At 42.3% G+C, this 13758-nt stretch overlaps 1 protein-coding gene across 2 annotated transcripts; it reads right to left on the bottom strand.

Annotated features, from left to right (window-relative positions):
* Positions 1-1813: 1813 nt before the first annotated feature.
* LOC104448822 (filament-like plant protein 4) lies at positions 1814-9376 on the bottom strand. 2 transcript variants are annotated; one of them, XM_010062733.3, is made up of 7 exons: positions 9094-9376; positions 7209-7257; positions 6982-7123; positions 6027-6246; positions 3523-5935; positions 3121-3166; positions 1814-2461 (listed from the first exon to the last, which is right to left on the bottom strand). In XM_010062733.3, the coding sequence occupies exons 3-7, from the start codon at positions 7102-7104 to the stop codon at positions 2027-2029; spliced, it is 3237 nt and encodes a 1078-aa protein (XP_010061035.2). In that variant the 5' UTR covers positions 7105-7123; positions 7209-7257; positions 9094-9376; the 3' UTR covers positions 1814-2026. The 2 variants fall into 2 exon arrangements, with proteins under 2 accessions (XP_010061035.2, XP_010061036.2); XM_010062734.3 differs by lacking the exon at positions 9094-9376 and adding an exon at positions 8088-8568.
* Between the last annotated feature and the right edge of the window lie 4382 nt (positions 9377-13758).

The raw sequence follows: 13758 nt of genomic DNA, 5'->3' as shown, positions 1-13758 counted from the left end.
TATATATATCCCTTTTAGGGAATGACGAACGCTTCACTTTATCTAACCCTATTAAACGACTTTTAATTGCATGCATGCATGGAACGCAAATGCTCTCCCCGACCTACAAGATTTGCATGTGGACGAGAGCGATCAAGAAGACAGGTTCCTAACGTTGAAATCGAAGGTGCCGACACCACGCCCACGTTCCCGAGAGAATTTCTTCCTCTTCACATTCGAAGCAGTGTCGAGATCATGCGATGCTGTCTGGTTTACTGCATGCGAACGGTATTATTGGGACATTGTCTCTTTTGTCCCGCAAACTGGGGCAACTTGAAATAAATATGTACCAGCCTTTCGTTGAATTCTGGAGCAATGGATAGACATTTCAAGAGGAAACGTGCACCGAGCTTATATATATATTTCTAACTACTTTATTTTCACATGTGCTGGTAAGGTGAATTGTCTCTGCATTGTGCCATGGGCTGGCGACTATGAGTGTCAAACACCTAAGGTAGATCGGTATGAATATGTATATAGTCCTTCTAGCTCAATAAAAGATAATCTTCATTACATGGAACTCATTAGTTCTCTCTCTCTCTCTCTCAAATAAATATGGTAGTTTCCTTGTGCTGTCTCCCACTCATAATAATCTCAGCTTCGTGCCTGTAAATCCTGTGGGCAGAGTCTTATCCCATGCACATGAACACCGAATGATTTACGTGTGTCTATAAGTGAATCGGTCTTGTTGGGGATCCTGGGTTCTCCATGTTCTAGAGAAAAAGAGAGAGCCTTGAAAGGGTTGGCAATCAGGGCCTCCCGCTATGATAACATGTGAAATTATATGGGGCAGCTATCAATTGTTCCAAAAGTTCAAACAACCCTCTCTCTCAATTGACTTCGGATTGACTAAGACAATGCACTTGGCCAGTCAAAGGGAGGCGTGAACTGTTCTTTCGACGGATATTAGCAATGCAGAAGTTACGATACACGAACCACGGCATGGAAATCGATGAATGGGAAGGTAGGCGGATGGCCACTGGCCCCTGGCCCCCAGCCCCCCCACAAGTTTCACAACTTCGGAGGAGCGGCTGCCATTAATTTGGGTGGCGTGGGGGATGATGAGGACGTGATGTTTTGCCCCACAGCGTGAAGCCATGTGCATCGTATCGCATGTCCTATGCACGGCCCTCGTGGTCATGTGGCGTGTTGGCCGTGTGTTATGACCGAATGCAACAGCTTTATCTCATCGACCAACTACACAGCTTCTTCTGTAGGGACTACTGAGCTTCGCTCGAGCTATTGGCTCTTTCCATTTCTCTTTCCACCTCATTTATCGTCTGACGTACTTCGCCAATTTACCACTGGACTACGTAACAGGCCCGTACGGGATGGGCACGGCACTATACTAGATGTCGCGAGAGCTCTGAGCACCCCATGAGATGAGAAACTCTATCCGCTGCAGAAATTTCAAACTCGAAGAATTTTAAGGTTATTAGGTCGGGTGCCGGGATGGTGCCTCTACACGGCAACAACTGTGAAAAGCCCACAAAGGGATGAACAAATGGCCTTCAGGGTTCAGCCTATTGAACCAAATAAGCAAATGGGCCAGAGGATTCCGAAACTCTTGTGCGACATACACAGGGGTGTCCGCTGTTTTTCGTTCAAGGAATGAGACAGTATTCAGTTGTTGAACTTGATACGTACAAGGATTTGCTCGTTCTCGCGCTCGTTTCTTCCTGAACTATTCAGACACGACATCATAATAAACGTTAGGTTTTGTATTAGCTGTGTATGAGGAATGAGTATCGAAACTATGTCTTGGTCAGTAAGAGACGGGCAAGTTGCAAAGAGATGGAATTAACAGAAACATAACTCATGTACAGATGCTGGTTGCAAAATCCTGTCATTTGGAAAACCCGGCAGATCCAACCTCACCAGTTGAACCTCCCAACTTGCAAACTACCACATGAATATGAACATCCGGTCTTAGTAAATATTACATCATCTTCTGTACCCGAGATGTGTTATTTTCCCCGTCGCAAGCTTATTGGCTGCTCTTGCCTTTCGAGGAGAAGAATCTGCTGAATCCTCTCTGTTGCTTCTCCGGAGTAGGACCTGACGAGGAGGACGAAGAGGTTGACAAGGTGGGTCTGTGCTTTGGACGTTTGGAATTGACAGGAGATCTCAGAAAGCTTGCTTCGCTTTCCGAGGGGCTGCATGGGAAGTTATGAGGATGCGGCGGCGATTCATCTCCCATTCTTTGGAAACTGGTCGTTGAGACGTCGTCCATCTCAGCCTGATCCATGTCTTGCAAGTCTGTGCCCCCGACCATAGTTTCATCCTCCTTTTGAGTCCTCGCGTTTTGCTGGGAACTTGTGAGCTCCGAATTTGGATGTAATCCTTTTAATTGTTTGCCCAGAAGAAAAATTGTTTCTTGACACTCTGCTAGCTTCTCTGCTGCAGCTGCAAGGTCCTTCTCCTGCAACAAAACAAACGGTTTGTCACTGGATAGAGAAAACACATAAATGGTGGCATTTCAGCTTTCCTGGACTCTAAAAAGTAGATTAATTAACATAGATGGGCAAACAGTAGACACTGTGAACTAAGTCTGACATATAAAGATTGTATTGTGACTCACTCTCCACAAAGTGGCGAAGATTATCTACTTGTTGAAAAACTAAACCAAACCGTATCAGAGCTGGTATTGTCACAGTACATAATATTAACTACCCAAAATATGAGAATTCAAAATCAAGTCCTGTCTTAAAAATTGTAAACGGTAGTGGAGCCAGGAATTAAAGCAGGGATCCTTCATGTTGTTAAGATCAACCGTGAACTGTAAGATGCAACTTATCTACTTCTAGTTCCTACAAGTAAACATGGCAATCTGTGAGAAAGCTCTGCAGCTTGACTGAAAGGCATAATCAATTACTTGTGGCACTGCTTCAAGCTAAAACCCGCACATGCTCCCAACTAGAAATGAAACAAGCAGAGCTATGAGTGGGAAATCAAATTCAGCAACTGACAAACACAGAAGACATCACAAGCAGATTAAATCAAGGTGAAGGTGAAATTTTGGTTTTTGTAGAAAATGTTTAATCCATCTACGGACCACGAACATTAAGGATAAGGACTAACCTGTTTGCTTTTGTCAGTATCACCCTGTGATGAGCAGCTCCCATTTCTACATATAAATGGATGATCCAGGAATCAGAAAATAGAGTCAACTTACATGAAAGCAAGGATGTCAATAGAAATACTGAGATCGAATGAATGGACCAGCTGCAAGCAGCGTTCCCATGTGTCAAGCTACGGACAGATAAAGTGAACTTTGTTTTGGAGGGAGAGTGCTCATTTGCTAAATAATGTGAAGGAACAGAGAAAGGGAGCAAGAAAATAAGCAAGTGCTAAAACATGGGGGAAAAGAATTTTACTCCAAGTAACCTTTTCCTGGCCACTCACAACTAGCAATATCATGCAGATTTTTCCAGGAAAGTATTATTTAAATGTTAGGAAAAAAGTGTGATGCAAAGTGAAAACCTCAGCAAACGTTCTTCAAGATCCTTGCATCTGGCCAAAGCTTCTTGATGACCTGTCTTTTCCTCCTGAAGTTCATCGTCCTGGCTCTCTATTTTTGCCTGCAGGATTTTTATTTCAGCTTCTAATTCTTGTACACGTGCTTCCAGAGATCTGTATGACTCTGCCATACATTTCAGCTGAGTTTCAGCCAAGCTGTAAGAATTTTGAGAAGCGGCCAGCTGTGTCTTCACTTCTCCTAGCAGCTGCTCCAATTCTTGTAACTGAGTCTTCGTTATCTCTAAGTTCTCAGTTGAGATGGCTAAGTCCATGGCCATTTTGTCTTTCTCAGATCTTAATTTCTCATAATCCTCCAAAGAGATTTTCAGTGAAGTACTTATTTCATAGTCTGACCCTCCATTATCATCAGAAACCTCAGGATTCGGAGTGAAACCAATGATGTTTCTGCAGCCATTTTCGTATCTCTCTATTGAAGCATCCCGTTGAATAACCTTATTCTCAGGCAGTGCAACCTTGTCGATGCAATCAGGACTGCTAACTTCTGATTCAACACCTTTGTATCCAAGGATATTAAACTTAAGCTCTCTAGCCTTATCTAAAACAAGAGAAAGGTCAAGAACATAATTATACAAATTCGCATCATTATTTAGCACTTTATGGAAGGTGGCAGAAAACTCCTCAATTTTCCTGTCTAACCCATCGCCATCAACAGATATGTCATGGACTGTCATCGCCTCTTTGCCCAGAAGCAGTACAAATTCATGAATCTGGATAATAGAAGCTGCCATTTCTTTGCTTAATGTCTGATCAGATCCATAAACTGGCTTGGCATCCCCCATCCAATCGAGATCCCTTTCATCAGGGGCAGAAGTGTCTTCAGGACAAGTTTTCCTATCAGATAACTCTTCAGAACACTGCTTCTCATCAGAGATGCAAGACATGGGGCGTTGATGAAGTGTATCATGTGCATCCTGCAAAACTTGTTTGATATCCTTCAAAATTTTGTCCAAATCATCCTCATTTGATCTAGTGTCAAAAATTGAAGAGATACTCGATTGCAGCTTCATCAATGTCATCTTCGTGCCAGATTCATGACTTGCTGATAATGCTTCAACATCAGAACATGCCCCGCTGGGAGATGAATCCACATCTTTGCCCCTAATAGTTTCTCCTGGGGCACTGTTGCAAGGAGTATCAGGTCCCTTAATAACCGAACCATCAGAAACAGAAATGGATCGGTCTGAATCATTTGCCAACTTCTCCATTTCAAGAAAGTCATCCATAAGCTCCAAGTTACTCGCATTGTCAGCTTTAGCTGCTTTCTCAATGTTCTCTCCCTTCTTAAATTGAGAGAGCTCAGAGATTAGTGCTGTTGCCCAGGACTCGGCGCAACTTCTTTCATCTTCATTTCCATCTTCAGACATCGAGGTCAAGCTAGGGGGATTGCTGGCATTATGACTGAAAGAAGCATTAGCAGGAATTTGAATATTCGATTTCAGTGAGCTTCTATCTTGATTGCTGATCGGCAATTGCCCTTCTAGAGTTTGAAGTTTGCTAGCAGTCTTGGCACACATGTTCCTTGCCACCTGCAATTCACTATTGCGTTTTGCTAAAGCTTCTTTCAGCATCTTTGTCTCTTCTTCCATTGCCAACAAACGTTCTGTAAGGAACTCATTTTCCTTGTGGCATTTCTGCACATTCTCAAGAGAAAATTCTGGCAAAGGAGAAAGGTAAGGGCTAGGAGGCCTGACCGGAGATCTCTTTACGCGAGATTCTCCATAATCTCGACCTAAACTCTCAACCTCCATCTTCATTTGGGCAAGTGCTGCAGGACCAGGCAATTTCTTTCGCACTAAACCGCGTAATCTTTGGCATTCTGCCTCTAGCTTGGCTATTTTCTTGACACCCTCCATATGTTGTTTGTTGGCTACTTCTGCAGACCTCACACTCATGTTCTTCTCTTCATTGCGTATTTCTAGTTCTTTAGAAGCAACATGAAGCTCATATTTAAGGGAATTAATCTCCCTTTCACATGATTCAATATCGCTCTTTAACATCTCGATGTCTGCCTCAGCCTTTGATTTTTCTTCACTGATCTTAATTAGCATGTTAGAACGCTCTTGAAGTGACCTCGAAAGTGCAGCATTGTCAGCTGCAGAGCGAAGCAGTTCTTGGTCCAGACTGACAATCTTGGCTTCAAATTCATGCTTGATCTTTTCCCACTGCTTGGTTTTGGAAAGAACAACTTCTTGTAAGTTCTTTTCATGTTCTTCCTTCAGATTCCGTATCTGCCTCATGCACTCCTTAAGAGCACCATCCAGATGGGATGCACGATCTTCAGCAGTTAGCTTCTCAAGAGTTACAGACTCTAGATGACCTTTCAATGCCAAAGCTTCTGCCTCAGCCTTTTCCCAACCTGTCAAATGATTCAGTTAGAAAGGTCAATATAACAAGTGCATTCTGCTCTGCCAGTATTTCTCACGAACTTGAATAGCTTGGCAGTGTACCTGAGACAGCTTCTTCAGCAACTTTCGTGTGCTGTTTCACCAGGTTTTCCTTTGTTGTTATCTCTGAATTGGCTGCAGATAGGTTTTCATTTAATTCTTTAATCTGTTCCTCAAGTGTTTGAACTTGCTCCTCGTATGTCTTAACTTGATCCTCTAAACCCGTGAGATGTGAATAGGACTCTACAGAAATTTGAACATAATTTGGTTTCTTGTAGTTATCCTGTGAGCAGCAAAGGGAGAATATCATGCAAGGACATAAACAAACAAAATGAACTTGCATTGGAAAAAAAAAAAAAAAAAAAACCCAAAATTCACCTAAATTTAGCCTAAAGGGTTATTGAAGAAACAAAAAACTAGAAATGAGGGAATAAATTCAAATGGCACCTTTTAAAGAGGAGAACAATCGATATAGGGGATATAATAGTGAATGTGATATTTTGCTGCACCTAGAAAGATAGCACTACCGATTTTGATGAGCAAATTACACGGAAAGAAAAGAACCTTCAAGAAGGATTAACATAGGTCAGTGTATGTACAGGAGTCGATCTACTAAGGAGGGAAAGGGAGAAGGCAAAATTTCATCTGGGACATCTACAAGTTCACATGTATATGGCACACTGATGGTTTAGGCAATTCATCTAAACCAACAATTAAGAGGACTTTACCACAAAGTAGAAGTAGGCAGTTCACCTGGAAACTGGGTTAAGAATATATAAACCGGGAAGTTCCAGATATTGCATTCAACTAATTGGAAAAATTAATACCTAATTCTGCTTAAGAGTTTCTCTATCATCAGAAGTAAACATTCTGATAGATATTGAATGAATGCAAAAACAGTCGTAGCCTTCACCAGTTTGGCAGAGACTTGGAGGATGGATTGGAAAAGGAAATTCCAGGTACTCAGAACATAAAGGCTGGCCCAATCTTTAGTAACTATATCTATCAGCAAACAAACCTGATCAACCTGGGCCTTTGCCGGTGTTAAGGCACCACTGGCAGAGTCCAATATAGCTGCTGCTTTCTCAGCAGAAGACTTGTCCGACGATTTTCTCTTCCATGGCCAACTTCGACGCTCCATGTCCAACAATTACTTAGCCCTATAGCGAAGTGAAATGTAACACATTAGTGAACATCTGGTTGCACACGCTTCCCAGTATTAATCCAACAATAATAGAGCAACACCTGTGAGATATATCTTCCAATCCTGGTGGTATCCTATGCATGCAGATTCCTGCGCAATATTTGATAGGATCAGACGACACCAGGGTGAGTGGGACTGATTGCATATTAACACATATGATAGGAAGTGATACACAGGTAACATCACATGCTGAAGGTCTGGTAATTCAGGCAACAATCAGATGGCATAGGTATTCCAAGTCTTCGAATTCTTTTGAAACAAAACTCCTATATTGTTCATAACTCTGCATCCCCTTCATATATGAGTTAATTTCGTCCCTGATGGAATAAGATTTTTAATGGAATTCAAGCTGAAATGATGTTGAAATCTGACCAAACATATTCCAAACCAGAGAGACTCTCATCTGTTCGAATAGTATACTGTATCCTAGTTGCTATTCTTTTTTTAAGCCAATATTCTAGTTGGTATTCAAGAAAATCCAAAAAACATAAACCAGGTTCTTCAATTAAACTCGAACATCGCTCATATCTTTTTCAGTGTGCAGCAATATCAGAGCAAAATATTTTAATTGGACTGAAAATCTAAAAAAAGAGAAACTGTTCAAATGAAGAATGAAAACTGAACACAAAGTACAAGAACGAAAAGAAGAAATGCTGTCAGCGGGCATATTGTCGTAATAGATCCCACGGACCAAAATAATTTTTCTCACTACGAACAGAAGATGAGAAAGTAAAACTTGGCAAAATAGATTTCGAGGGCATGAGAAACGATAGGCTGCCAATTGGACTATTTGATGAAGGAGACTTCAAACCATTACGACTGCAACTACTACTTAATCTTTTAACATCGAGCTGAATAAAGATCAGAAGAACTTCTTCTGTTCGACGTCCCAGCCCAATTGAAATGTGAAGGAAGTATGCCTGTTCGCCAGAAGACCACAATTTCTCTACAGATCATGTCTGTCTGCTCTCACTTGCATTTCCCCAGATTGAGGATGTCGATTTCGCAGTAGGCAGAGACTGAAGTTGGCATCTCTATAGACCCTTGTTCCACACAGGGTCTCTAAAATTAATCAGTCAAAAGAAGAAAAGAAAAGAAAAGAACAGAGCCGTCCCCAACAAGTCAATACACGAATGAGTAAACATCACACATCCATCGTCGAGGACGAAGATGGATTCGCAATGCAGCTCTCGAATCAAAACATCCCAGAACATCGCCACGGTTTCGTTAACGCAAATTCAGCTCGGAAGAACGACCACTCGGAAAATTGATGTGAGCGAAGACAAACTCCCCCAAAGAAAAAAGAAAGTGACAGAAGCACTTTAAGCAGTAAAGGATCTCGCACCGACTTAGAAAGGAAAACTAGAAACGGGAGTAGGAAATGAGAACGGGGTTTTAGATGATAGCCAAAGACGATGAACTCGAAAATGGAAAAAAGGAAAAAAAAAAAAAAAAAACGGCGGCTCCAGCTAGGGAGAATTTCCCGCGGCGAAAACCGAGACGGATCGAACGCATGCACGAATCGTTGCAGAGCACTAGCAAGCGAGCACCGGAGCCCACCAAGAGCCAGTGATCGGGATTTGCGCCTCAACGGCGACGCATCGGGCGCTTACGGCCAAATTCAGCCATCGCCGGGACCATCCGCATGGTCCACGGTCCCCGTAAGTGGACCTGGAAACGGCAAGAGAATCCAGCGCGGAACGCCCCGCACCGACAGCGATGCGGGACGAGCAACGCGAGCGCCTCGAGCGAGCCAAAACCGGAAGAGCTCGTTCGCCAGACGATCGGCCACACCGTAATCGGGAACTCGAGAATCATCGGAAAAAGCTTCTCCGTTCTGTTTCCCCCCCGGCTGGCGGGCGGACAAAGGCAGAGAACCAATGTAAGAGCGGAGACCGCCGGATTCGGAATAGGAATCGAACTCACCGGAGTGAATGAAGCTCGAGGAGAGCGCGCTCGAGCTCGAGCTCGAGCTCGTACGCAGAAGAAAGAGTTCGCGGGAAGCCAAGCCAGAGATCTCCCGACTCAAGGCGCCGCCGGCCGGTTCGGCATTAACCGTGTAGCTCTTCAAGGACCCGGACGCGGACCGACGACGCCGGCGGCGGTGGTTGCGACGGCGGCGACGGCGGCGGTGGCGGTGGTGGTGGTGGGCGGAACGCAATGGAGAGAGAGTTCCGGAGTTCGGAGCCGGAAGTGTCACTTAAAAGGCAAGACGTTGGAAAAGCTCCAAAACACATCATTAAAGCCAAAAAAAGTGAAAAGAAAAAATAATAATAATAATAATAATAAAACAAAATGAAAAAGGAGAAGAAAAATAAAAAAATAAAATGTTTTTGTCCCTCTAAACTCGATTAATTAATGCCTGATTAAGTGCGTCTTAATTTTTATCTCGGAAGTCGAATCCCGGAGCAGGGCGTGCAATCCTCTCGGGGTTGCGGAAGGACGGATTTGCCCTCGCCGGGGGTAGGGGGTGGGGCAGCTGAGCTGGATCCGATTTCGTGGGCACTTAACTCTGCTCTGCTCTGCTCTTCGGGGGGACGACTTTGGACCACTCCGTCACTATCCCTCTTCACCGCCAGCTCATTATCCCTGTAATCATTTCGGAATTTTCTGCTTAATCGGATCCGTACCCAAGTAATTCCCCACGGATTTCCCCGATCCGATCGTCGACGACTCCATACACATGGTCTATTTGAATAAGTGAAATCCACGTGCTCGCCAATCTCCACATGATCCGTTCTTAACATTTTATATGTGATCTGTACAAGTAAATTTAGTCTAACGCGCAAAGCTTGCCACCACCGTACCACTTTAGAAGTTTTATAGATTGATATATCGATTTTCTACTCAAATTTGCACCAAAGTAATTGCCTATGAATTTTCCGATCCTGCCTTTTTGCAAAGATGTGTATTTATCTCCGCTCATTATCAAGTTTTTTGGGGGGGTCTAGGCATTATGAATTATTTTGTTTCTTTTCATGTTGGTTTTTTCCTTCTGTGTATAGAGTTATGGTTTGGTTTTTGATTCAAGGGATTTCGGCGGATTAGGGAGAGTAAAAAGGGTGGGGGAATTCGCAGGTTTAATTAATGAGCCGTGCCATCTTGGTGGCGTTTGCACTGTCCTGGTAAGAAAAAAACAAAGAAAGGAAAAGGCAAAGAAAAAAAAAGATTGTACCGTTGTCGCGGTGTGGGCGGGGGCCCACTGGAGAAGATTTTCTGTTGGAAATGGACGGTGATCCGCGAAGCCATGCTCGTCGCCGCCTGATTTTGGGGACAACGTAACCTCCGACCCGGGGAAAAACCTGCCTGATTTTTTTTCACCCGTTCCAAGCTAAAACCGTCAAAATTGCCTAGCGGTGGTAAAATTTCCTTTCTTTTTGGTACGTTCGGCAGATCTAGTGTCGTTATTCATGTAAAAAGCAAAATTGACTCCAAAAACGTGTAAATCGTTCACCGACGATAAATGCATAGAGTTTTATTACAATGTGGTACGAACGTGCGATATGATGCTTTCAAAGTATGCAGAAATTTCTACTGAAGGTGACATTAGCATGTCAGAGAATTTTACCTTTCTTCAAGTCACTGTTCAATGGTTTCGACAAATGAATGTATGGAAGACTTCTCGATGTTCTGCTTCGAACTAGACAACAACCACGCATTGGGATTGCCATGGTTCATTCACGACAAGAAAGTCACGTAAAGTTAAAAAGATTACTGATCTCTTCAGAGCAATGCACTGAAGCCACGTGACAAGTCAAAGGTAAGTCCAAAATTCATGTTGATCCTGTCAGGTCAAACCCAAGATCGTCGGCAATCAACAGTGTAGAAAATCAAATCCTTTGTCGTGCCCTCAATCCACGACAGTGTAGGTATTAATCCTACTTCATTTGGTTCCGACTTATTCCATGGTCCAAATAAACTATGTATTAAACCATTCACTCAATAAAAATAGGCTGCTTAGAATCTGAACAAGTCTTTAAAAGATTCAAGGGGAAAACTCCACTGGAGGGAGAACGTCCCATGGGTGAGAGTCCCAAGTGGGTCTCCGTATCCCGTCTCTTAGAAGAGAAACAATACTAAGAAGAGTGAGGGGACCACAGCTGTTGGGGTAACAGCAAGCTCGAAAGAGCGTTGGTTTGGATCCTAACCTCCTTAAATGGATAGGGTACCCAAGGATCACATGGTGCAAGTAAACCCAGGGCTCTAGCTGGCTTAAATGCCAAGTTCCGCCAACTGAACGCTAGAGTCACGCCCTAAGTTATGCTTAACATAAATGCTTAATATATCCCCAACACTGTTTGAATCAATGGAGAATGTTTTATCACATTTCAAACGATGTTCACATGGGCGCCCCACAAAAAACTACAGAATAAATCTTCTTGCAATGTGAATGGTATTTACTCAGCTCGTTGGACGTTTCTCGTTGGCTCTGAAATTTCAAAGGCTGCAGCGTGCATGACGCCCTCCCTCCCTGGCAGAGCAGAGAAAACCGCAGAACTGGACGCGACACTGTTTCGACGAGAACGGCATACATAGACACCTGTATATATATATATATATATATAGCTGTAATGTCACAGTACAACTCCTAAGATTCTTTTTATCTGTTGAAAAGGGCAGAAAATAGGAAAAGTCAAAAGCCTGCGATGTCGGCTCTCATCGAAGTTCCAGCTGTTAAATCACCGACGTTCAGTCAATTTTTCTTTTTACTTCAGCATGCTCGTTTTTACCGTGATTAATAATACGGAAAATTAATTTATCCGTAAAAAATTTACTTTTTATTAATTTTCGTTAAATTTTATTATGAAATTATTAAGCTGAATAATATGTAACGGTTAATAGATGTATTAATTTAAGTTTTAATCATGGTAATTTATAGTTTTCCGTAATTAATTCAAATTAATGAAAATCAATATGATTAAATTTGTAATAAATGCATTAATTTGAGGTTTATCACAAATAATTTAAAATAAATTTATAAATGTGTTTATAACTTTTCGTAATATTAATTATTTTTATTAACTTATCTAGAGGCATCGGTGGCTGTCGTGGGTGTGATTGCATGACGTGGATGTATGGAATTATTCGTTCGTTTTGTTTATTGGAAAAGCACTTGTCCAATGAGCTGCTGTACAGCCATGCAATTGCAAGCAGATTTTGACAGCCTCCAATAACGCGCTCCTCGGAGAAAATGCTTTATATATATATGTATATATTATATATGTTTTATTAAGCCTTGGTCGATCATGGCGTTGAATTCAATGTTGTTAGCTCTTTCGTGAAATTCAGCCCTTGATAAAATATAATGATCGGGTCAAAATTATTTAAATGGCAGAATTAGTTCGGATGATGGCACCTACTAAACTTACAACAACCGAACTCCGGCTTACCCAAAAGAAATGAAAACGAAGAGTCACTGTCCATGGAGTCGCATTGACCCTTCCCCTTCTTTAGAAATTCGGGTTGAGGTCGACAACTCTCCAGCAAACGATAGGGAGTGGGGCTATCGGCAATTTCCGATAGGGCCGGAACGTTTGCACCGGGACGAGGTAATGACAACTTATGGTCCATCGCATGACATATCAAGTCATATACAAATACATTCATATTCACATGCCGTTTTGTGCTTTCGATAGGGATGAGTATGGTTTCAAGGTAGAATCGGGAACTTGAGATTGTACGATATGTAGAGTATGTTTCATGTTCAAAAAGGGGAAAATGTCACAAATGGTCCATATACTTTTACTTAATGTGCAATTTCGTCCCTGAAATTTCGATCGGCTCAATTTGGTCTCCGAACTATTGATAAATGTCTGATCTAATTTTTCGTTACTTCTTTTTTTCGCTTCTTTTCTCTTCCCTCCGCCGGAGCCGGCATCCAGGAAGGGGCTCCCTTGCCAGATCTACGAGGGAGCCCCTCACTTGACGCTGGGGTGCTCCCTCGCCCAACGCCGACAAGGACAGCCCTCACCCGACGCCGGCAAGGACAGCCCTCGCCCGACGCCGATGAGGGCGACCCTCGCCGGACACCGGCTTCCCTCCCTAGGAGCCGGCGGAGGGAAGAGAGAAGAAGCTAAAAATGAAAAATAAAAGGAAAAACAGTAATGAATGACTAGATCGGACATTTATCAATAGTTCAGATACCAAATTGAGCCAATCGAAAGTTTAAGGATGAAATTGCACATTAAGCAAAGGTATAGGGACCATTTATGACATTTTCCTTTCAAAAAATTAAGGAATCTATTTCAATTGGTAGCTTATAGGTGAAATCCGGAACTTAGAATCTGGAACAAATCTTTGTGTTTTGCTTGTTTTATGTCTTCACACGAATCTTACAACACTATATGACATCCAATTACGAGTATAATCTGAAATCAGTAGTTTGAGTTTCCATATCCGGCGATATTCATAATTAAAACTCTTACTTTATATCTAAATACGAGCTGTAATCAATAGATTGTAATAAATGACAATCATTAAAAGTAATGATTTATTGTAACAATTCAATTAAGAGTGCAAGTGAAATTTAGATAAACCTTGAAATTTGTGATAAGGTAAATTTTATGTTCCTAGATATGCATAATAAATTTT

Source organism: Eucalyptus grandis, chromosome 6, assembly GCF_016545825.1.
Source record: "Eucalyptus grandis isolate ANBG69807.140 chromosome 6, ASM1654582v1, whole genome shotgun sequence".
Taxonomy (NCBI): Eukaryota; Viridiplantae; Streptophyta; class Magnoliopsida; order Myrtales; family Myrtaceae; genus Eucalyptus; species Eucalyptus grandis.
This window is presented reverse-complemented; position numbering and strand designations above follow the sequence as displayed.